Raw genomic sequence first — 26285 nt, forward strand, 5'->3', positions numbered from 1 at the left:
TGATAACTTTCAATTGAGAAGGTCTTAAGATCATACACACAGAATTTCAACTGGATACAATCAATTGTGTAGGCCAAGTTGATAAAGTATAAAAAAAAAAGTTATTTCCTGTGGCCACTAGGTGGTGCTATCATGACTAATGAATATTGTTATATAGATGTGTTCAGGGCAGGACCCCCATCAAACCTATGAAGTTTCAGGCAGATCGGACAATCTACACTAAACTTACAATAATTTCCAGTTGTATGGCAAGACATCAAAATTGTATGCCACATAACTGGAGAACAGTAAAAGTTTTGCACAGACCATTGATAACTTTTAATTGGGAAGGTCTTAAGATCATACACACAGAATTTCAACCAGATCCAATTATTGTGTAGGCCAAGTTATTAAAAGAATAAAAATAACATTATTTCCTTAGGCCACTAGGTGGCGCAATCATGGCTAGTGAATATTGTTATACAGATGTGTTCTGCGCGGGACCCTTATGAAAAGTTTCAGGCAGATCGGACAATGTACAGCAAAGTTATAACAATTTCCTGTTGTATGGTGAGACATCAAAATTGTACGCCACATAACTGGTAATCCGTTAAAGTTTTGCGCAGACCTGTGATAACTTTTCATCACCAGGGGGTTGAGAATGGACTCACCAATTGTGAAGTCGATCGGATGAATCCTGTAGGATTGACCAAACCATGTAAAATATCACGTAAATCCAATGATAATTGTCCCTCAAGGCTTACTTCCTGTTGCCAGTTGGTGGCACGACTATGACTAGTAAATATACCGTTCGGTGATCGGGCCCTAAAAAATGACCATGATAATTAGAAATCAAGTCCATATCTTTGAAGAAACATGCAATTTTTCCAATGACTCTCCTGTCAGATTTAATAACTAAAATAACGTGATATGAATTGTACTTATGTTTTTCTTTTTCTACAAGGGTATACACAATAATGTGTGTGTGTGTGCATTTATGGCACCATATTGCATCGTATCGTATCATATCTTTTGTTGTTAAAAGGTATCCTCTGACTTAAATGAACCAGTTGTCAGTTTTTTTTTCATGGAATTAACTTTATGATGCAAGATATCCTATGAATTTTATTTTGTTTCTTTTTTAATTTCAATTTTTATATTTCTTTACTATTTAAAATTCCATTTTTTATGATTTATCACTCCTGTATCACTATGCCACATATTTCTTAAAATATACATTTAAAAAAATATTTTTTTTTAAAGAGAGAGGGAGGTCTTACCGGCCACAGAGGAGCAAGAGGAGCCCACACCTTGCAGAGATCTGGCCAGAAACAGCAGAGCGTAGCTCGATGAAAAGGCAAACACTTCACAACAGCGAGAACAACAGAAATATAGACAAAGGAACATCAGACATGATCCAAGCGATCTGATTTTCTAATAATGATGACATGTCTGGAACTTACTGATTGTAGAGATGAACATGATACAAAAGCCTGCAAATATGGGAAGCTGGTATCCTATTCTAAAGACACAAAGAGAAAGGACAGACATTACATTTGTGCAGTAAGCATATAATTAGTCACATATGTCTACACAAATATACAGTACATGACATAAAAAACTTCATTCCTTTCATAATGTCTCCTTCTAAAGTAGTGAGACCTGCAGCAAATTTGTTTTGGAGGGCTGCTGATTGCCAGTTTGAATCCACTATTGCTTTGGTCAACAAGGACCAGTATGGTAATGTAGATCATGAATACTCTAGGTATCGCCTGCTGGCCAAATCTGGCTTACGGCAGTGTGCTAATTCACAATAAAAGTGATTCACACTGGGAATTGTTTTTGTACTTTTAGTATACATAAGGTGCCAGAAAGCATAAAGCAGCATCAAAATAGGGCTTTTGTATATATATATATAAAAAAAGTATCAGTGGAAGATGCCCTGCATCCTTGGACAGAGGTCCTAGCTAAGCCCCTAAAATCGTAGAAATGTCCTGAAATCCTAGCAATGCCTTAAAATCCTAGAAATGTCCTAAGATCTGAGAAACTTCCTAAAATCCTGGAAATGTTCTAAAATCCTGGAAATGTCCTCAAATCCTGGAGACCTCCTAAAATCCTAGATGTGTCCTAAAATCCCATAAACATCCTAAAATCCTAAAAATGCCCTTAAGTCCTAGAAACATCCTAAAATCCTAGATATGCCCTAAAATCCTAAAAATGTCTTAAAATCCTGGAGACTTGCTAAGACTGCCCCCTGGCCTTGTTTTCATTTTGCAAAAGTGGTCCACATGCAAAGCCAGTTGAGTGTCCCTGGTGTAGATTGTCTCCATCTGTATATGGGGTGTCAAAACAGCAAGCGGCACCACCATGTAGCAATATGAAAGCATAACCTGAAGGTCAAAACAATCAAAATAAATTGCAAAGCAAAAATTGTCTTGTAACACCATAAACACGAAGCATTTGTAGAAATTCTGCATTTGCATGACACCTTCTTGCCAGTTACAATTGTTAGCCTGACATTTTAACCGGAGGAGGATGACAACATTGTGTTTCATTAAAATGCTAAAAGCTGTCATGCACATCAGAGCTAGTGTATTCCCCCGTAGACACTCGACATGCTTGACTTGCCTTGTATTGTCCTCTGTCAGGAGGGAAGGTGACTAAGAACCGGTAATGTTCCTCGCCTCAATTACACCATATCTGAGTGCCCATCTGAGCCACTAAATATTGCTTTTGAGGTGGGTGCCAGTAATGTTGGAGCATCTACACTACCTCTCTCCCCTACACATCTATCTTACATTCTGCTCAAGTCTTCAGACAGGCTCTGTTCTGGTAGGTTTTAATCTTCAGAAAGTTTCTGTTGTTTTTGGCCCATTATTATTACTCTCCTCCAGGAATGTAGGTACCACTCAACCTGTGGCCAAAAAAAACAACAAAAACATAGAAAATGGAAAGATTAAACCCAAAAAATAAAAAAGAGACGATCATAAGAGAAGAGGAATACCAGATATTACATCCAGCCAATTTGCTCAACCTAATTCAATAATAATGGTCTCTCCTTTGCCATAAATTTGCTGTTGTATTTTCATTATAGTGATTGCAATATCAGATGCTCGACCAAATAAATCATCAAAGTGCAGTCTGTAAAAGATTTGAAAAAACATGCCCTAATCTGTCCAGGGCCGCTGAATTGACTGATCCCAACAGAATTACAATCAAGCACATAAACTTTTAGTGCTTTATGCAGCTTTTCACAGCATGATGACTGAACCACACAGTACTGCTGAACCCGAGGTGCCCTTTGATGATTCTTTCACACACAGTTTCAGGTCTTAAGACAAGTATACTTTGAGAGGTGTTTAGGTTGATCAACATGTGTCAACGATTATCACACTCAGATATGCTGAATAAATAATCCAGCCAGCCATGCATGAAAAAAAGACAGATGCACATGCACATACATGTGATCACACATAATCAGGAACTGTGCTGTATTTGATTCAGGAGGATTGGATCTGTTGCAGCTGACATGACATTACACCCTCAAAACCTACATGATATCAAACATGTTGACATACGCATCATTTGATTATCCTCTCTGGAACTTAAAAAAGAATCTGTATATCTTCAATTTCTGTTAGATGTTGAATTCGATAAGAGCATAATTGTTATTTTGAGCTTTCCAAACAAAAAGGGGAAATCTGAAGCACATGTTTGGCCCTGGGCTAGCAGGAAGCCTCTGTGGCCCGAAAGGACTCGTTGATAAATTATGATACTATGATACTATGATACTCTTGCTCTGTTCTTTGTCATTCTGATTTAAATGACATTATTTCCTCTCCAGTGTTCTTTTTTGTATTTTCTTTTTAACATTTCTTGCTTCATGTCTCAAAATGCAGACCCTACGTTCTATCACATGCCACACAAGGCCTTCCATATAGTTATTCAATATATGTTCCCCGCATGGCTTCATTAGAGCTAAACACTGAAGTCAGAAAGCTTTCTGAGGATACGCTGTATTTGTTACAACTGACATTTTGTGAAGTAGCCAGTATAAAAAGTATGTCACTGAGAGGTCAGTGTATAACAGATAAAAATGTGACAGCAACCAACTGAGTCAAAACAAACCAAAGCAGAAAGCTAAAGTAGTAGTAGTAGTGGACTGCCTTGGCGTGGTCTTTACATTTTCCCTCTGGGGAACTCCAGAGCTTAACTTTCCCTATACAAGTGGGGGACACGTCAAGAGAAACTGTTTTCTGAACCCAGAGGAGTTAGCAGAGGGTTCTAAATTAACTTTGTTGAGACTCCCCAGTTGACATCTGCAAACAGGTTCTGCTTTTAAGCCACAAAAAGTGTCAGCCTTTGAAACTTTGACAGTTTTGTGGGGTCTATTCTAGTTCACAACAGGGTGTCAAGACATCCAAATGAACTCCAGGAACCATTCAGACATACAAGAACAATCATTTATCACCTTTCTTTGACACAAGGATGTGAAAAATAATATGAGGGAGTTAGGTAAAATTATATTTTATTCCTTTTCTGTGATGGAGCCATACTGCCATCTAGGGGCCTTAGTTATGCGTAACTTCGAAATGAACTTTATAGTTTTATCGTGTTTTACATTCATTGTATAATGTTAAACGGTAATCCTAAATCCAAGTAGGCCTAATTACCAAGTTCTTTTCAGTCCATTGGACAACGTTATGTTATGTGTGATTACTTAATAAGGTCAAACCAAGGATCTTCAAAGCTGTGTGTTACATTCATAGTTGACTTTAGGTCTCCTAGCATGTGTTTGTAATTACTGCAATAGGACCATCGTGGTGATGAGAGACGTGACTTTATATGTAAAGGATCAAATTGAGTAATTCAGCACAAAGTAGCTATGAAAAATAAATGTCTCCTATATCATGTCAGGTCCTCTGAAACTCAACGCTGCATGTTCGCTCGGTGTAAAGGTTTACTACCCCGCCTCCCATTCGCACCACAAAATTCATAGATTAAAACTTAGTGAGCTCTCAGCTCAGAGCTTCTTTCTATTTTCCCTTTCACCGCGGCACTTCTCCTGTATCCTCGCTTACACCCTTTTTCTTTTTCTTCAATTTTACAAGAGGAGCCGCAACAGCTCACCAGAGCTTTACTGAACTTTAACTTTTGAAGCCATTCTCTTTTTAAATCTCTTTGATGCTTTTCTTTAGACCAGTTTTTGGTCAGTAAAGACATTATTGCATTTCATTTCAAGTAAACTCAAAATATTAATTTAAAGTGGCTTTATCAGACCAACGGCACTACTTTTGATTATTTCTGCGAGGTTTAAATTTGGAAGGACACTCTGCGATCCGCCGTCAACTCTGCCACGGATCTAGAAGCAACACCTGCTGCACAAACTATCAGCATCCGTTGCCTGCCCTTAAAGACTTTGTTTAAAGACTTTTACCGGTTCATTGAGGCGGACACCGAGGCCAGTTAAAGACCGCTGCACACCGACTCCACCTGCCTGGCCGACGCCGCCTTTCAGCGGGTCACCTCGTCTGGAAGACGCGCCGCAACTCTCCACTGGAGCGAAGTGACTACCTGGACCTCCCCGGAGAAGTTTATCCAAGTCGGCAAAAGTAGGCAGAATAACATCTTCTAGTGATCAGAGTTGATATCGTATAGCGAAGCTTTGATACCAGATTTCTAAATTCTATTTTACCATTCAGCACGCATCCACGCTTTAGACGGGCACATATTTCTACCCACTATCATCCATAATTAATCATTTACATCACCTGAATAAACATTAATTTGGTTCCCTTTCATTTGTTTTATTTCATCATATGCCACATTCCTCCCTCTATTTACTCATCATTTTATAAGCCTAAATAAAATATAACATTTATCACCAAGTCGTTGTCTGTGGATATTATTTCATGAGAGAAACAAGATCAATGTATATAGGATAAATGGTACAGATTGTGAGATTGATTAAAGTGATAACATGTTTTGAAACTGTTATAATATAAAATAAATTTTTCTCCTAAATGGAGAATGGTGTCTCTTTTACTTTAACAAGTGCAAAATCCAAATTCTAACGTAATTATTAATAACTGCTACACTTTTTATTTATTTTTTTTATATTTGTATGTACCAAGTAGAGCTGCGCTCATAATTTTGTTGTATGCTCTGCCTACAATGACAAATAAAGCATTCTCATCCTTTGAAACATGTGATATCTACTATCCAAAGAATGTCTGCATCAGTATTGGTAGCATTTGAAGAAAGACTTGTGGAGATATAGATGTTAATTAATTTTTGCATGTTTTGAAAAGTATAGAGTGACTTCTGAATTGATCATGGGCTTATGTGAGGAAAACGTTATCACAATTCAGTGTATGTGCTAGTAAAAATTCAGCTCTGTAGGATGATTTTTTAACTATTTTAATTATTTTATTTATTTATTTATTTATTGTTTTGAAAATGAAATGTCTAGAAATTTTGATGTGTTGAAATAAGCTAATCATTACCATGTTTTATGCATGGACTGAGTCATGGCCCTAATGGATTTTGTATGAGTCCCTGTTGATGTTTACGAGATATAAACATGTTGTAGCGCTCTCCACTGACAGAATGTACCAAGACTGCGTAGCAAAGCTTGGAACTAGTATCGAAACAGGTTCACCTCTTTTTGGTGCAATCACTTTAGCCAGTTTTGATTTATGTAAAATTTAATTTAAAGGTTTAAACGAAAAAATTATTAGAAAATGGACCGAAGTACAGAAATTTTCCTCAAAGAGTTTAGATCACTGAAGGTCTCTGTAGGTGATCCTGGCAAAGTTTTGGGAAGCCACAAAAAGTGGTGATGAGTTCAGAATGATACATGAACGTTTAAACTTGATTGTCACAGTACCACCTTGAGGTCAACGAGTTTCATTTTAATGTGCCTGAGTAACAGATGGAATTTGCATTCCAGCAGATAATTTGGGTGAATTTGATTTTATGATGTTTGCTGCACAAACACTTCTAGTGGTGAATAAAAGGGAGGAAGAAAGTATAATAACAAAAACAAACAAAGAAAAAAAAAACAACAAAAAAACCCAAAACAAAACAACAACAAACTAACAGGATTTGAGCAACAAGTGTAGCTGCATGGACCCCTTGTAAGAATAACTGTTCTTAGTCCTAATGGTATGTCTCAGGGGAAAATATGCTGGGCATTAAAATCACAGTTCGGTGTCAAACATTATATCCTGTAAAAAGAGGGAGAGAAAGGACTGTAGCATTCACTTTTGTACAAGAGGTAGAAAAACTACAGCTATCAGAATGCACTGCTCCTCACTAACGCCAATAAAAGCTAGTGGGCGACTTAAGTTATTCCTCCAGAAAACATTATGGCAGCTTATCCATACCAAACAATTTTGTCTGACAGATAAAGCAGAAGTTAAAATATATTTCTGAAAACATTTTGGGCGAGAAATAGGCAATGTAGTAAAATAATCTTGTTTCATATTTGATTAGCACTTCTTAGTCTTACTGTTTGATCTATTTTTTTATGCTCTCCTTTATTACTAGGAACAACAATATGGTGTCCGCTTCTTGATCACAAACTTTCATATTACTGCTAAACAGTGCACTAAAAGACATGTCCTAAAACATTTTAGGCAAGAATAAGGCAGCGCAGAAACAAATCCATGATTTGTATTTTATCAGCACTGCCTAGTGCTCATAGAGAGAGAGAGAGAGAGAGAGAGAGAGAGAGAGAGAGAGAGAGAGACAAAGACAAAGACAAAGAAAAATGAAGGACGATCTATAGTTCGAACAACAGCCCAAGAACCAGCCAGCTGCGGATCTGGCAGATTTTTAATGTTTTAAGGTTTTATACAGTTAAAGCAATGTCCAATCATCATCCAGTTTAAAAAGGAGTATAGGGATATGATTGTCTTAATGTACAGGGATGAGGAGAGCTTTGATCATCACCTGGTGTTTATATGGATTTATGTGTAGATTGGGGTGTAGTTAAGTGTAAATATTCAGTTTGTTTGTGTGAATGTGAGTACATTCATATTTTGTTTATAAGTATAGTTATAGTTTATTGTATATCAGATATATTGAAAGACATTGCAGTTAATTGGTTTATGAAATCATGTTTATGTGTGTATATTTATGTGCATGTATGCATTTACATGTATGTGGAGATGTGTATATAGATGTATGTATGTATATATGTATATATATATATATATATACACACACACACGCACACACATCCATACACACACACATATATGCATATATTATCTATAGCACTGGTAATAATTTAATATTTTTTATATGAGATACACAAGTGTCTATTTTCTATTTATATAAGGGTGTGTAACAAGTAGTATATATTATGGTTAAAATTGTAACGATTGAGATCTTGGTGTGCACGTTGGTACATGTATGACTAGCCTTGCATTTCTTTAGGAGAGTTTTTGATAACAGTATAATTACATAATAAAGGGGTAGAATTAAATAAGGCTATACTTCTTCCTACTCCCTTTCGCACATCCCTTTCGGAATTAATGATGTTTTTTTTATTTCTTTTTCTTTTGTTAATGATATGCTTTTAATTACTGTTTTACATGTTCTAAATAAAGACACCAATTAATCATTCAATTAATTTTTGTTGTGTGTTGTGTGCAAATATAGAAAAGTTTAACACAGTTCATTCACACATTTTACCCATATTGTTTTCATACAAAGCAGGTTGAAAATGGGCAAAGTATCCCTTAAATGATTGAGAATGTTACCTCAATGATATGTTAGGATCAATGGCATCTTGTGATTTAAGAATGGCAAACATGCATGATTTCTGTTGATTATCTGACAATGACTTGAGTTTCAGTTGCATCTTGTTATTCTTTGACATAAATTTCCAGGCTGCTACTACAAATGTAATAATAATGTTCCCAGGTGCTACAGAAACCTTTAACCAGCTAATTTTCCACATTGTAAATAATATGCATCTAATGCCTCCACACAGACACAAAGAGGTGGAAAAGACCAAAACCTACCTGTTTGTGAGCGGTCCAATGAAGGGGTTGGTAATCAGCTGTACAGTGGCTTTGGAGGCGAAAAGCATTCCCACTCTGACATTCTCACTGAGCAGCTTGCTCTCGGACTTTGGACAATCGGAGGAGTTCTGTGGCAGCTCTGTAGCACTGGGGGCTGTAGGGGCCAGGTCAGTTGACCTGACTGTGGTGTTAGAGCCTGAAGTCCTCACAGTGTTGTCGTATAAGGACACAATGTTTTGGAAGGCACCTGGAGGAACCCGCTGTGACAAGGTGTTGTTCTTCAACACCACATCTGCAGACTCATCTAGGTTATAAAGGTAGCTGGGAATGATGGGAACTAAAAGGCAAGAAAAGATAGATGCAATGAAGTATGACACAACCACTGAGTGATGCTCACTCGCCTAATGCAAATCCACATATCACTGCAACATATGTCAACAGAGAGACAGAAGGCTTCCTCAAAAGTGATTTATAAACACTACCTTAAAGACAAAAAACCTTAACAAAGATGTGTTTTTGTAACCAATCAAAGATTGATACATTACCAATAAAAACATTTTAAAAATAAAATAAAAGTAAATGCATCCACATTTGTCACTTGGCCCCAGTGATATCTATTCATGCAGATAGTTTCAGATATTAACCCTGATCAACAAATCAATCAGTCAATTAGTGTTTGTTCTCCTTGTGGCTCAGGGCAAGCAGGCACTGGTCAGCACCTCACATTACCACCCTCACACCTGTCCTTATTCACCATAAAGCACACATTGACACACATCGTTCCATTGAGGTCATGTAGTTTACTATCCAACACTTGTACAATGGCTCTAGCATGATAGCTCAGCAGAAAGATCCATGCAATCGGGAAGCTTGTGTTTGACTCCTCCATATTTGCCACAGTGCCTCTCAAGGAGATATGGATGCAAAGATGATCTTGATTGTCTGTGTGGTTGGAATGTAGCTGATTATGAGGAAACAAAGTCTGCACACCAGATAATTCTCCCATAAATATGGAATTCAAGGGTGATGTTTCAAGCTACAGTACATGCCGTTTATGTCTAATTAGGAGTAAAATAGACATAAAATCAAAATTACATTTAGCCCAAATTTAGCAGAGCTGACAGAGAAGCATTGTCTGGCAGCAAATGGGTTACATGTTGAACAGTGATAACATGGATAACTTTTCAGCGCTCTGCATTTTGTACGTACTCTACACTTTACTAGGTACCTCTGTCTAGTTTGGTTTCTTCCCATCTTCTTCTTTTGTTTTTCCTGGCTTTCTTCTACAGTTTATGATGTCCAACTTCTGGGTCAAAGCGTAATGCAGGGACTATGGAGCATGCACAGAACAACTAGGCCAGTTCAGGTCTGGTTTGGGTGTATACATGAAAGAGTGAATTAACTGAATTCTCTAGGTGTGTTAGTTCAACTTTGAGAAATTTGTCTTAGTACAATTTTAGTCAGACTAACATGTTAATGTTTATTTCAAAAGTCCAGTTTTAGTCTGAATAATACAATAATTCGACTTTTTCTAACATCATGTAATGACTGTCTGCTTCACCTTCTCTTGACAGGCAGAAGCTTAAATCTGCTAAGCCTATGGTAAACATTGTGAGGAGATAAACCAACAGGCAAAATAGGAGTGACAGGCCTGCTTTGACTACACTGATTGAAGTGTTACTAAAGTGCTACTTCAGACCTGGATGAACTCACTGACATCGTAGTATCTTATGTCAGTTTTTGTGTTCTTCAACAGATCACAGATCTTCAGCAAATTACTGGAGCTGTGGTAATACGCTCCTACTTCAAATGCTCCTTGATTATCCCGGTCCCCAGCATCCCTCCATCAGCAGGTTAAAGCAGTTGGTTATGTCTGACTCACATCAAGCGGACAGCACTCGACTTCTACAGTTGCTATTGATGCAAATCACCAAAGATTCCAACAACTCTCTCCCAGCGAACATTCTCTTAGTATATAGAATACAAGATTGTGGGGCGCACTAGCTAGCTAATTCTTGTCTCTATTGTAGTCTGATAAAAAGTGAGGGAGAGAGAGATCGATCTAGGTCAAATGTATTCAACAACACCAAAAACTGTGTGCACACAATGCTACAGTAGAGTCTATAAACTGTAAGTTCATCATCAGTGGCGGACCTCTCCAGACGCCTCTCAGTCAGTAAAATTTTTGCTTACCTATGCTATTGAAGTCTATTTACAAATATCAGCTATACTATTCATAATTAATTTTGGACAATGATGATAACATATGACTTCAAGACATTCATCAGGATCAGAAAAGTGACTGCTTTATGAACTCTCCTCCTGCTGCTTCAGCTAACTGTCCAGCGGAGGCCTTCTAATGTAAACATCAGAAAAAAAACCATCAAGGAAAAAGTGAAAAAGATAAGCTCCAGTTACAATTCTGACTGCATTGACAAGCAAGACCATCTCCCTGCCCATCTCGGCATTGGAGAAAGCGCCGAGGCAATTGTGGAGAGATTATTACCAGCAGGCAGGGCTGGGTGACAGGCGCTGGATAATAGACTGGACAATCTCGCCTTGTCAGTTTCCTGTGGGGATTTTAGAAACTATAATGTGCTTTCTTTCACTGACATTTGGTAAATCCTTATATTCCAGACAGCGCCATTCAACCACGTGACTGTTTTTACATTTACTGATGTGCCAGAACAGAAGAATTCTGGGAAGAACAAGGGAGGGGTCATATAATTTATGGTAAATAAGAACTCGTGTGACAGTGGGAATATTAAAATGCTATCCTGTGTCTGCTTACCTGATCTGAAGTTATTGTCAATCAACTGCAGAACACACTTTCAGCACCTGAACTGCTCACAGAACAGTAATCCTGACACTGCGCTCATTGTTGATTGAGGCTTCAATCAGGTGAACCTTAAGAAGGTTGCACCTGGGTTCAGCAACATGTTGAGTGTTTCACAAGGGGAGTAAACATTCCCGGCCACTTTACACATTTTAGAGGTGGCTGCAGAACATAAATGCCTCCTGAACAGCAACCATGGTCATCTTGTTACAACAAGCCCATTGTCATTCTGAAGTTGTCAAATTTTGCAGTGCTTTCTGCATAAGATCCCAATGCCAAGAGCCACCTTTAATGTCTGGATGATATGCTGCTGGAGAGCGTCAGATGTTGTAATTATACAGCAGCAAACAGCCGCACCTGCTGCAGCCTGACACACGGATGGTTGGCGTCAGTTAAGAGTGCAGCTGGATGGAACCTGTTGCATCTGCATGAAACACGGCAGGATGACGTCAGGTAAAAATGCTGTCAGTCAGTAACGACGTATTATTAGGAGCATGTGGATTTGTTGACCTCACAGTAACATCACAAAAACACCATCCTGGAACATCGCAGAAATCCACCAGCCAGCTGCGGATCTGGCAGATTTTTAATGTTTTAAGGTTTTATACAATTAAAGCAATGTCCAATCATAAGGAGTATGACAATTAAAGCAAGTTTATAAAATTAAAGCAATGTCCAATCAAAAGGAGTATGATGACTTGGGATGAGAACATTTTGAAACAAACTATCCTCCCAATGACATAAGAGGTCAAGATAGGGTCAAGCAAAACAGGAGCCACTCTGCAGTCTGCACTACACGATGCAGTCTGGAGCAAGTACACCGCCATCAAATCACTGGCTCTGAGGTGTATTTAATCTGTCAAACTACAGAAGCAACTGCATCAAAAACTATATTTCAATCATTCCACAAGGAAACCATGGATTACCAGGTCCATCAGTGAGCAGGTTCCTAATGCACTGACCAGCATACAGATGGATCAAAGGATGGACTGAGGCAGTGATCTATTACTCTCAAAACAGGGTTTTAATATATAGATACTGAAAACTCACACATAAATGTTCATGATATGAAGCAGCTAGTCTGTCAATAACATGCAGACCGAGTTTACACAGATTAGCAAGCAGCGTGCAGGAAAATGTTGATGTCATGCTAGACAACAGTTGTCACTTCCAGCAGTTGCGGAGCTATTTGTGTCAGCGGAGCCAAAAAATCCATTAATTAGACAATCATAATCTGTTGTCTTTAACTAATGAAAGACACTTGTAGAACTGTTGTATAAAAGCAATATCACAATCGATATCTTCACAGCTGTGATTATCTGCAGCACTCGGTCTGCGGCCTCGTGCCTGCACCCAAATATATAAGTGTGTGTGTGTGTGTGTGTGTGTGTGTGTGTGTGTGTGCATGTTGTCAGATGTTTATGTTTACCTCCTTGATCTTTGTTGTCCTAGTTTTTTTTGCTGTGTGTCTATTCTATTTAATTCCATTGAAACCCACAAAACCAATTCAAATGTGTTGTATGTGCACTCATAGTTGGCCAGTAAAGCTGATTCTTAGTCTGATCCAGCGGTGTCGTTAGGGCTGATCATTAAACGCTTATTATTTTTTGGTCTGCAGAAAACTGTTACTCATTTTCTGTGTATTTTGGGGAATTATGGGCTTTTTTAAACAGAGGCAACAAGAAATGAGGATAGAAGGATTCTCAGAGCAGAATGCTATGAAGGTCTCCAGTTGGCTTTTCATGGTCAGCAACCAAAACCCCAAGAACATGGGGTGCCATCAAACCCTGACATTCTAATATAGGTGACTGGAACTCTATTTAGAGTGTAGGAACGAGTAATATAGCACTGCACATGACATGATGCAGGCAGGCAGCAAGATGCTCATGGGCAAATGCTGCAGCTGCTGTAACAGAAAATAAAAACAACGATACATACAGACGTTCATAGAGCAAAACCTATCCAGAGTGATTCACAGACAATACAGGTCAAGTAGTGGTATTACAATAGCAACCTTAACTGTTTTGATTTCTCACTAAATGTGAACAGATACTGTGTGAATTTAAAAAAATATGAGATTATATAATGACAAAAAAGTGACAAGGCAATGGCAAAGAAACTGCTTTCTTGAGTTTCATCACATGACAGAGTGAAAATCAAATTGACAATCAAACTGACTTTCTGAAAGGGGCACATAATGTTCACATGCTGCTTCCTGGAAACCTTTGTCAATGTGGCTATTTGCCTCCTACGATACAGTGGGAGTGTATAGATGTGCCATGGTATACAGATCACTCAGAAAAAAACAAAAAGAATGATGCAACTCCCTTTGAACAAATGTTTGATGTGCCGATCTTTTCCTGTTTCAAAGGTTACTGTGGTAAACACCTCTTGAATGATGACTTCAGCCGATGGTTAATACTAGCATGTTTAGCATTGAGATCATAAAGTAATGGCTGGACTGTTAATGTTGGCAGGAGAAGTAATTATAATCAAAACAGTTAAGAAAATGATACACATGACAAACCTGAAAGTTAACATTTTCTTAACATATTGTGTAAGAAATAAATGTGTAAAAATCAATATAAATAATAAAGGTGAATTTGAAATTTTCAAATAGATGAAAATGTTTCCATCTGTCAGAAAGAGATTCATTATTAGCTCTGCCAGGAATACTTGCAAACAGCTAGTGCCTGTGTGTTAACCCTTTGAAACCTGGATCGACATCAGTTTTCTTGTGCTGCGCCCAGACGCCTTTTACAAGCATTGAAACATTCAGCAAATTGGTTTGATTTTTTTCAAAAAACTAATTGTGTGTGTGTGTGTGTGTGTGTGTGTGTGTATATATATATATATATATATATATAATATATACATATATATATATATATACATACACACATATATGTATGTAATTTATATTTATCAGTTTTTATTTTATTTAAATTCACCACTTCACATCGTTTCCTTTTTTCTTTTATGTTTCTTGTTTATTTTTTGCTGATTTCAGGTAATTTTCTTTTTACTAATTTATTTAAAAGAAATAAAGCCAATTTGCTCAGGGTAGAAGGGTTAACGAAATGTGCGGTGAATGGAGATGTAACACAACTTGACAAAATGTTGTGAGAGCCTGTAAGAACATGACAGTGAGCTGTTGGTGCTGCTCTCAGTCATGAACGCTTCCTCCACCATGTAACTGAGTCCATTCAGTTTTACCTTTTAATCATTTTAATATTTTTGATTTCATTAAACTAGAACTTTGCTTGAATCCTGAAGCAACACCATTTATATGTGCTTCTTTCAGATACCTTTCACAAGTACTTAACCCTAAGTATTTGAACTATGAGCAGATTGGTGTGATTTCTTTCAAAAACATGGAAGAAGAAGGCAATGACCAACTTGATGTTCAGAGATGTTCAACAATTTGTTGGAAAATAGTACATTTAGAAAATTAATATTAAAATGTAGGGAAAACTGTCTACGGAAGAAAATAAAGAAAAAAGCAAGGGAAAATTGTTATACTTATATATTCAAAATTGTGTGACAAAATCATCATAATTTTTAAAGCACCTTTTCCAGGTAGTTTTGTACTTTTGAATAATTCCTTTCTCATATGGGGTCATTTCTGCTTTCCCTGCTCATTGCCCTTTTCCGGTGTTGAAAAAATCAAGCCAATTTGCTCAGGTTTCAAGGGGTTAAAGAGATTATTGATGGAAATATTAATAAATCAAGGTATTTTAATTAATCAATTTAATAAATTCAAATATATGTTAAGGCATGGCCACCTTACTTTAGGTTAAGGTGTTAGATGTGTATTCAAGGTATTTTAATGCACTGATGAAAGGTATTAAGACTGTTGCTTGTAAATGATGGGTTATGATTGATGATACTTTTTTGGGGGGGCTTTTATTGCTTTTAATCAGCAGGACAGTGTGAGTGTGAAAGGGGTAGAGAGAGAGGGGGAGACATGCAGCAAAGGGCTGAGGCCGGACTCGAACCTGTGGCTGCTGCGGCAAGGACACTGCCTCTGCACATGGGGCGCCCCATGATTGATGATACTTAACACCAACACACACACACAGACACACACGTGCGCACACACACACACACACACACACCACACACACACAGGCACGCATGCACGCATGCACGCACATATGCATGTCTGTAGGCTATGCATGTAAATTATTTATGATGATTTGCAGAATTGCAATGATTGATGATGATTGATGATTTCAGCATTGCTGCTCTGCAAAATGACACTGTATTTGTTTGGCATCTCTTTGTATCTAAACGCACGTACACACAGCTGACAGGCCTGCAGAGGCGCCTTCTGGGAACACCAACAGCCACTCAGTATTTCTCTGTACTGTCAGTATTTCCTCTTGAATCAGCAGCTGTATGTTGGATGTTCAAACCAGTAAGTCACGCACAGAGTGGTAAGGAGCGCGCGTTACAGACATCGCGCACAGTGCGGAATGCTGTGATAAACTTTACGGTTCGCAGCTCCACAGTTTGATGACAAATCAAGCACAGAGCAAGTTTCCAAAGTCAGCTGCTCATGAGTGATGCTGGCATGAGTGATGCTGGCCGTGCACGCTGCTGCCTCAGTGCGATCAGACCGTATTGAAACCACCGGGTCCACACACTGGATCTGAAGCTTTCTTTTAGCTTTTGGGCGCATTTGATGATTGGTCATTGCAAATATCAGAGGGGACAAATTTTAATTTATCATGTTTAAGTGACGACGTGACCCCGACCCCGCGGCGATTACGCATTTACTCAGGGAGAATAGGTTTTGGAGCAAACACAAAATGACCATTAACCCTTTGAAACCTGGGCAAACTGGCTTGACTTCTTCAGCAATTTCAGAAGAGATTATCCGAAAATTAGCAATAAATAAGAGTAAAACAAAACTGCTTAATTTAAAAAGAATCTCAAACAACAAACAAAAAAGAAATCAAAGACGAAATATTAAGGAAATTACCTAAAAAAGGTGCTTAAAATTGTGTAAAAAATAATCTTAAATTTATGTGTGTTTATTAAATTTAGTTTCAGAGATTTTTCACTAGCTTTCAATTTTTTTTTCAAATCACTATTTCTGAACATTAGTCTGAACTTTCCAATTTGTTGAACATTTCTTACCAAGTTGCGCATTGCCACCCACCCCATGTTTTCGAAAGCAATCGTGCCAACTTGCAAAGGGTTAAACACTTGTGAAAGACGTCTGAAATCACCAAAAGACAAGCGATGTCGATCCAGTTTTAAAGGGTTAATAGGCACAGCAATATTTACTCTGATGAATTATAAAAGCCTTCGTACTGTCTATTGTTACTTCACCTACTGGATTCTCCTCCGGTGGATATACATACATCCATATATTAGAAGGTTGCACATGAAAGGATGAAGATGGAGAGGTTAATACACGTACTGCGCTTCATTCTCATCTTGTAGTTTTCAGTCACATAAAGCAGAGCAGCGGACAAAATGAGGTTTTAAAGTTAAATATAATAAATTAAAAAGTTTATTAGCGCACCACTTGCATCATCTTTTACGCATAAACTGTAGAACACAGAGTCAACAGCCTACGAAATGTGGGTTTTAGTTGGATGGGGTACTTGGGCACATTTGAGGATTGCTCATCTCCTCACTGGGGCAACAAACTGCGCATTAATGAGACGGCATCTTATCGTGATTTGCATATTTTGGATAGATTTGGTGAACTGGACTACCTGTTGCGCCGAAAGAAAAAAACAAAAAAGCACTCTGTAGAGATGTAAGAGATGAGGAAAGCAGGAGAGCACCTACCGACAACAGTGAGCAGCATGTTATCCAAAAGCAGAGCGACGAAAACGATGAAGAGACTCAGTTTCCTCGACTGTCTCTCCTCCCTGAGCCATTTGACCAAATTAAACTGCCGGAGCGCATCTAATCTCCCCATGGTGTTATTCCCGAGTACAGCAAGACAATAGACCGGATCACAAGTCCTGGTGAGACACAAGTGGCAGTGATGGTTCAGTAACTTAATATGAAGCAGTTGGTAAGTTAGAAATATCACACATGACATAACAAAGAGCTGAGGGTGTGTGAAGCAGTGAGCGCAGCGCTGTGGAGATCTTACCTTGAATGCACAAAGGCCAACAGCAGCAGAGCCGGGAGGAGGAGATGCTGTCTTTCTACTGAGAGGACCCACTACTGACGTCATCCAACTTTTATGACGTCAGCAGCTTCAGTCCCCGTCAGATCCACCGTCAGACCTACATCCACAACACAACTGCTGGATAGTGGGTGGGGGAAAAAACAGCGATACGGCATATCGCGATATTTTTGTGTGGCAATATCATATCCTTACATGGACTTCACCTAAGCTATTGATTTATTTTTACTGAAAAATGTATTAACCCTAGGCAAATTGTGTTAAAATGAGCTGGAAAAGTGCTTGAAATATTAAAACAATTTTTCTGTAGCTTTTATTTCCCTAGACATTTGTCCTTAGCTTTTCAAAAATAATTCTCCAGCTCTATAATTATCTCTAGCTTTTTAAAAATAATTCTCCAAATCTCCTAATTTCTTGCAGTTTGTGCTACATTAATTACCAAGTTGTTCGTTGTCCTTTTGCCATTTTATTAAAAGAAATCAATCAATTTTTTTAGGGCTCAAAGGGTTAATGATAAATCATATAAACAAAGCTGCATCTCATCCATATGTGTCCATATGTGTTACAAATTTTGTGGTTATTGAAATTCCAGAAGGAAAATTCTGTAGTATGGTGACACTGTGATAGTTTCTGAAATGTTTATCATACCATAACAATTTCAGCTCAGTACTGATCTTGACAGTGTTGGGAAATAACATGTCACAGAAAAAAAGTTTAATTTTTATTGGTAATAAAAAGAACCTTTAAAATCTGGAGCGATATCATTTTCCTTGTACTGCTCTCAGATGGCTTTCATGAGTATTTAAATGAATGATACCAGTAAGTTTTTTGTTTGGTTGAACAAAAATTTTATTGCTGTACTAGAGACCTTAAAACATTTTTAGATGGAAATATGTGTAAAAAGTCTCTCTCTGAAAATACATTTTAAAAAAAGGTAAAATTCTTTGTCCAGCTGCATTTTTTAAAATACCGTGGACAAGCAAACGTTAACAGTGTGATATCCGTCAATCCATCCCATTGTATAACTGAAACTGTGATACCGCTGCAACCCTACTGAACTGATTCAACTTGATAAGGACACATCTGTGCCTGTTAATTCATGAATACATATATACTGCATTAACAAGCATGCTGATTGCAAATCTTATTGCTTCTGGATTGACATAGCCTATACATTGGTTAGATCTTTATTTTGAAGATACCAAATAATTTAGGTGAAAAAATATATGAGCAAGAAAAACAACACTAGAAGGCCCACCATATTCAGTAAACAAACTGTCCTACTTTTTCGTGCAGTATTCTTTCTATTGTTTAATTGTTTTGCATTTATTTTTCTTATTTTCCCATCTTAAAATTCCCCTCATGTGCATCTTACATTGTTATTTCACTTACTTGTCACTTTCCTCTCCTGGTCCTCACATTCCCAGCAACCACAACCAAGAGGATCAGACGCAGAACGCTGATTACTGAGAATCTCACTTTGTAGAAAGTGTAGTGAATTCCAAACAGATTTCTGCACTTTAACAGAATTTCAGTTGTTGATACACACTGATGACCTGGGACCAGAATTGCACACCAGTACTCTCCTGTGTTTTTCAGTGACACATTAGAGATAACCAGCCTAAGGCCCGTTTTACACAGCGTGCGTCAGGAGCGCGAGACGTCAGCCTCGCCGAGCAGAAACTCGTTTCTTGTAAGAAGGTTAAACATCAAATTTTGGATGTTCCATCAAAGAAAAAAAGAATTACAGTTTATGTTAAACTGGAGACATTCTCACAAAATTAATGCAGATGTTGAACTGACCAACCAGCTCAGCAATAGCATAGCATGGTGAAAAAACGGCAGAAAATCATCTTATATCATGTTGAAAAACGGCTAAAAAGGACATATTATCATATGTCAAAAAAAGTCAGTGTCAAATTTTGACATGTCAAAAAAATGGCTGAAAACGTCAAATTTTGACATGTCAAAAAAAGGGCTGAAAACAACATAGTATAGCATGTTGAAAACATCAAATTTTGACATGTCAAAAAAAAGGGCTGAAAATGACACAGTATAGCATGTTGAGACATGTCATAGCATAGCATGTTGAAAAAATGCCCCAAGAAGTCAAAATATAGCATGTTGAAAGAATGGCTGAAAATGACATAGTATAGCATGTTGAGACACGTCATAGCAGAACATATCAGAAAAACAGCCCAAAATGCCATAGCGTGTCAAAAAAAAAAGGCTAAAAACGACATAGCTTAGCATGTTGAGACGTAATAGCATAGCATGTCGGAAAAAACAGCCAAAATAGCCATAATTTAGCATGTTGAAAAAAACGGCTGAAAACAACATAGTCCATGAAACGCCAAAAAACATAAATTTTTACATTGCGAAAAAATAGCTGATAACGACACAATATAGCATGTTGAATAAATGGCTGAAAAAGACATAGTATAGTATAAATAGATAGACCTTAGACCTTTATTGTCATTGCAGGTTATACAACAACATTTTTTTGGAGCTGTCCAGTTTGCAGCATGACATAAATAAAATATAAAGAATATATATAAGTACGTTTACATACATAAGTACACACATACACACACAAGCTCAAGCACACCACACCAGTTCAAAGTTTAGCTGAAATCCCTGTTCATATTACAGGGAGGAGGTGGCAGAGCTTTCCGTGCTCGTGCTGTGGCTGCACTGATACTGTACCCCCAGCTCGCCCTGATCGTGGTCTTGGTTTTGCCACTGCGGTGGTCCTGTCTGAAGCTACGCCTGTGTTGTGGGTCCTGGTTGCACTGATGCCCTGATCATGCTTAATGCAACCCTCTACTGCCATTATTATGACGACGCCTCCACTATGTATATACGCATGGGACTCTTATCAACACCTACAATATTATCATAGAGTGCATTTAGTAATTTTACATCTATCGTTAATGTAATATGACATGCGTCTGTTTTCATTATCGCTGTGCATCTCTCCCCCTCTCTCTCCTTCTCTCCCTCTCTCTTCCCCTCTCTCTCTCTCTCTCTTTCCTTTTTGCCATGGTTGTATTTCAACTGTTATTAACGACATCTGTTGCTCGTCTGTCCATCCTGGAAGAGGGATCCCTCATCATGCTCTGCCGCTCTTCCTTAGGTTTCTTCCTTTTTTTCCCCATTACAGGGGTTCTCTTTAGGGAGTTTTTCCTTAGGTGATGTGAGGGTCTAAGGGCAGAGGGATGTCGTACACTGTAAAGCCCTCTGAGGCAAACCGTGTTTTGTGAAAAAGGACTTTATAAATAAAATTGACTTGACTTGACTTGACCCATACTCATAACCACTTACACATTCATATCCATAAAAACTTAATAATATATGATGAAAACACTAATTATATATATAAATAGATAGAGAGCATGGGACTAAAAACAGTTATTGCAGAAGTTCATTATTGCACTAAGTCAGTTATTGCACCAAGTCTGGGTCCGGGGGAGACTGACAGTTATCTGTGTGCGTGTGTATGTGGGAAGCCTGTTGTGTCTCAGGGTCCTCAGGAAGAACAGTCTCAGCTGCGCTCTCTTGATGATACAGGAGTTGTTCAGACTCCAAACTCCAAGTCATGTCCTCAGTGATGTGCACTCCCAGAAACTTAAAAACTTACTTGAGTATGTTGAAAAACGTGAAAATTTGACATGTCCAAAAAATGTCTGAAAAAGACAGTGTAGCATTAGAGACACGTCATAGTATAGCATTTCGAAAAAAAAACCTTTTCATGATTTTTGATGACAAACCATAGTATGATGTTTTGTCATAGTTTTTGACAATACTGTACTATGATGTTTTTTCATGATTTTTGACGACATACTATACTATGACATTTTCATAATTTTTTTGGACGATATATTTTACTATGACGTTTTCATGGTATTTTTTGACAATACATTTTACTATTACTTATTGATGATACTTTGGACAAGGTACTATACTATGATGCTTTGACAAAATTTTGGATGACATACTATCCTATAAAGTTTTGATTACATTTTGTATGACAAAGTATAATATGATTTTTGATGATTTTTTGGACGACATAATACACTGTGACATTTTATACGATAAAAAAATTGTACAGTACATCTAAAAAAATCCCTAAAAATGTCATAAGATAACATGCTGAAAAAAAGTCTTAGTATCATTTGTTTTTTAAAAAAAAGTAAAAGTTTTTTATGTCATAAAAAAATTGTGCGGCATGTCTAAAAAGTAAGATCTAAAAAGTCATGGTATTGCATGTTGAAAAACCTTATAAATAATTATATATTATTGCATTCTCCATCGTGTCGCATCACGATCACTGCATACTATGTCGAAAATAAATTGTAAAACATCATAGTATATAAAAAAAATCATTGAATAGCTTGTTGAAAAACCTTATAAATAATTATATATTATAAATTATAATTGTATAGTATGTGAAAAAGAGTCACTGCATACTATGTCAAAAATAAATTGTAAAAAATCATAGTATATAAAAAAATATCATTGAATAGCTTGTTGAAAAATGTCATAGTATAGTATGTTAATAATAATAATAATAATAACAGCAACAACAACAACAACAACAATAATAATAAACACAGTGCATGATTTTTGAGCTATCATTATTATATAAGTTTTATGCAGTTCTCGGTGGGCATGTAGAACCTCTCAACACCGGCACCAAAAGCTACTAAAATTGCTCTTCCAACTTCAGCATCCTGTAAAACATTAGATATTGTTCATGTCTATCTTAATACCCTACACAATCCCACTGATGCTTTGCTCTCACTCTCTTCACTGTTTCTCATTTCATTTCCTTCCAACCAAAAACCTGAAGACCAAGAAATGAATAAAACCTGACGCCTCACCAGTGAGAGGCAGACTGTTCACTCTCCCGCCTCCTCATTATTTTACAGCAGCTCCATCTTGTGCCCTGATGACGCTACTACAACAGCCCTTCTGTTGGCCTAGTGCAGAATTACTCAACTGTGTTACAAATCCTCCCATTATGTGATGCAGCAGCTGATGAGTTCATAAAGTTGGCAAACTCAATTACTCTTATAAATGTGGTAAAATGTGCCTCAAAATAAATGGATCCGAAATGGAATATATAATGTTGTATAACTGATGATGACACATTAGTGATTAATTGCATCATAACTCCTAATATTACATTATCATATAAAATTAAACAAGTTCATCTACTCAAGTACTGTGCTGAAGTAAGTTTTATCTACTAGGCTACTGTACTGAATTATGTAGGCCTACTTTCACCATGTTTTATACCCCTGCATGTAATTAAGCAATGGCTTTACATGACATTTTTAAGATAAATCCCAGCAGACAGCTAAGTGTGAGGAAATGCTGCCCTGCAACAAAAATTACTATTCTACTCATGCAAAAGTTTTAAATGCAGGCCTTATAACCTGCAGCAGACTGTTTTAACTGTGGCATTGCTGCTTTTGAGAATTATATCATCAAAAGCATATCAAAGCCTCATTCATTTCTACTATTGTCTTTGCTTCGCAGTCATTGTTAACAATTTGACCTGTTGGAGGAGTCCAAAAAGTGACACACTCAATTAAATAATGTGATTTTTTAAAAAAAATAATACTGCATAACATGCAATAGCCTACATAAAAAAACTATATATATATTACAGTGAAAAAAAGGTTTTAGAATAAATTAAAAATAAGTTTAGTTTTAGGGTTAATAAATACTGGGAGGAGTGGATTCATTCCACCTCACATATTTGTCATGACACAGCCGGCTGTCCGTTGAAACAACACATCATCCAACAGCATGTGGCCATATTTGGTGCCTCTCAGCTCAAGGACAGAAACTTCCCGAGGGAGAAGAAAGGACTGCAGCGCACTGATCATTTTACAGCCTTTAATAGTACAAACAGAGCAACGTCCAACACTACTGTGTTTTCATCAGTTAGAGAGCAAAGACAAACAGGCATGCACATTCTGTATATGGTTAAGATGCAACAGGTGAGCAGCTGTCAGTGCATAACTGACTGAACAAAGAGGCAACATGAACACATGAAAACAACAAGCAAGTTATTATGAAGTAAGCTGGCTGAACAAACTTAAGTTGTGGAAAGGATGATGAGGCAGAACAAATGAAAAGACAACAACGCTAAAAGAGAACAAACTAGTATGCAAGGAACATGAGGGACAAGGGACATCAGCAGCAAAAGTAGCACACTGGGAACAAGACTGAAAACAGTGTTTCCCTGGGATTTTTTTTCAGACCTGGTTGTTCACACTGAAAAAACCCTAAACAAATGCATTCATTCATTCATTCATTTTCTGTAATGTGTGCTGTAACGCGGGGGGGCTGGAGCCAATCCCAGCTGTCACTGGGCGGAAGGCGGGGTACACCCTGGACAGGTCGCCAGACTATCGCAGGGCTGACACATATAGACAGACAACCATACACGCTCACAGTCACACCTAAGGGCAATTTAGAGTCACCAATCAACCTGAGCTGCATGTCTTTGGACTATGGGAGGAAGCCGGAGACCCCGGAGAGAACCCACGCAGACAACATGCAAACTCCACACAGAAGGGCCCCTGCCCATGGACCAAACCCCGTTCCAACCCGGGTTCAAACCAGGGACCCTCTTGCTGTGAAGCAACAGTGCTAACCACGATGCCACCATGCCGCCCTGAACAAATGCAATGCCTGGTAAAGTTATTGGCGTGAATGTTCAGTGTTCACCCTGTATATTAAAAACCTTAAACAAAGTGGACACAATAAGGTAAAGAATGTTTGAACAAGCTATATATATTTACAAAATAGTTGTACATCATGAGTGTGCTAAATTCACTGCTGCACTTCATCTTTCTTGGCTTTGAGAAATATTTAATCACAGCATCATTCTCCTTTCCGATCTTTATTTTTGCTCCCTGGCTCAGTTGAGAAAATAGTGAATGTACCGTGTATTACACAGGTTTTCTTTTTGGATGTTGCAGCTTTGCAGTAAACTTCAATGTCTATGTATTATGTTTTAGGTATCTTTCTGCGTCTGGTCTTCACATTCCAAAGATGCCGCTACTGTGATGTCAACAAATGCACATGGTGGGATGATGCAGCATATGATTATATTTAAACAACAGCTCATAGCAACCAATGCTGGAACATCAGCAAATGCACATGCTATTACAGATGGTTAGGATTAGGGGAAGGAGGCATATGGTAAGGTAAAGAAAAGAACATCATGTTAAGACAGGCAGCAAAGACTGGACACCTGCATCAAAAATCCTGGGTCAGTTGGACTTCTCCCGCCTGCCCTATAAGGTGCCCTAATGCTCCTTATATTACATTGTTACTCGCAGTGTTTCAAACTGTTGCCATTCTGTGGTGAATCATTTGATGTGACAGATTCTGTCCAGCCGCATCCTCAAGGGATGCCATGCATTTGCAAACTGAAGCAGCAGGTTCTGTCCAGCTGCGTTCTTAACTGATGCTGTCCAAGGATGCAACATGCAGACACAAAAGGTGCCTTTTGGCTTTTGGGTTGAATACTGAAAGAACTGTCAAAACACTGACAATTATGCAATGAGAACAGGCTGTGATGCCACAAGTTTTCTAGCCAACTTCTGCAGCAACAATTATTGTAGCACAAAAAAAGGGATTTTAAGCCAAAACATGAACATTTTTGAAGCATAAAGAACCATCAACTTTTATAAATCTGCTACATTATAACATCCAAATGTTTGCAGACATGTACAGTACAAATATTTATTCTGGGTGCTTACGTTGTGTCTGCTGAGCATGTGAGAAGCCTTATCTATTAACATTATTATTGAATAATTCAGTGAAGTTTCAATGAATAAACAAAACTGAATTTAAAATGAATTTTATTTGCTTTTCCTAGAAACGAGTTACAAATTAAGAATTGTCTTGTAATCAAATGCAGCACTATTGTGTCCAACCTCAATGCAGTTCAATTGCAAGAGTACCACATAGTACTACAATACAACTAACAATCATTTCTCGTCAATATACTACAGCTAGATATGCAGAATTTGAAGTTCTTCTTGATAGCAAAAATTTTGAATATCACCCTCCTTTTATTGGCAAAAGCGTTTGGCACATGCACACTTTTAATTTGCTCATGCTTATAACTGAACAGCCAGCACAAAGAATGCACTGGACAAGTTCACATAGACTCCTGTTTTGAACCTGTGTCAAAACCAGAACTGTGAGCTTGTACAACTCTTGGACAGGAAGCAGATATTCTCTTGGTAAC

The 26285-nt window shown here is 37.7% G+C and overlaps 1 protein-coding gene across 1 annotated transcript in view; it reads right to left on the reverse strand.

The window, feature by feature from the left end:
- The window catches only part of slc18a2 (solute carrier family 18 member 2), a 42175-nt gene extending 24342 nt beyond the window's left edge, over window positions 1-17833 (reverse strand). Inside the window, exons 1-4 of the mRNA XM_042502757.1 lie at window positions 17659-17833; window positions 9015-9351; window positions 1443-1501; window positions 1260-1343 (exon numbers count right to left, since the gene is read on the reverse strand). Coding sequence (XP_042358691.1) covers window positions 1260-1343; window positions 1443-1501; window positions 9015-9351; window positions 17659-17791 — 613 coding nt within the window. The 5' untranslated portion in view covers window positions 17792-17833. The remainder of the gene's footprint in view (window positions 1-1259; window positions 1344-1442; window positions 1502-9014; window positions 9352-17658) is intronic.
- Between the last annotated feature and the right edge of the window lie 8452 nt (window positions 17834-26285).

Source organism: Plectropomus leopardus, chromosome 15, assembly GCF_008729295.1.
Source record: "Plectropomus leopardus isolate mb chromosome 15, YSFRI_Pleo_2.0, whole genome shotgun sequence".
Taxonomy (NCBI): Eukaryota; Metazoa; Chordata; class Actinopteri; order Perciformes; family Serranidae; genus Plectropomus; species Plectropomus leopardus.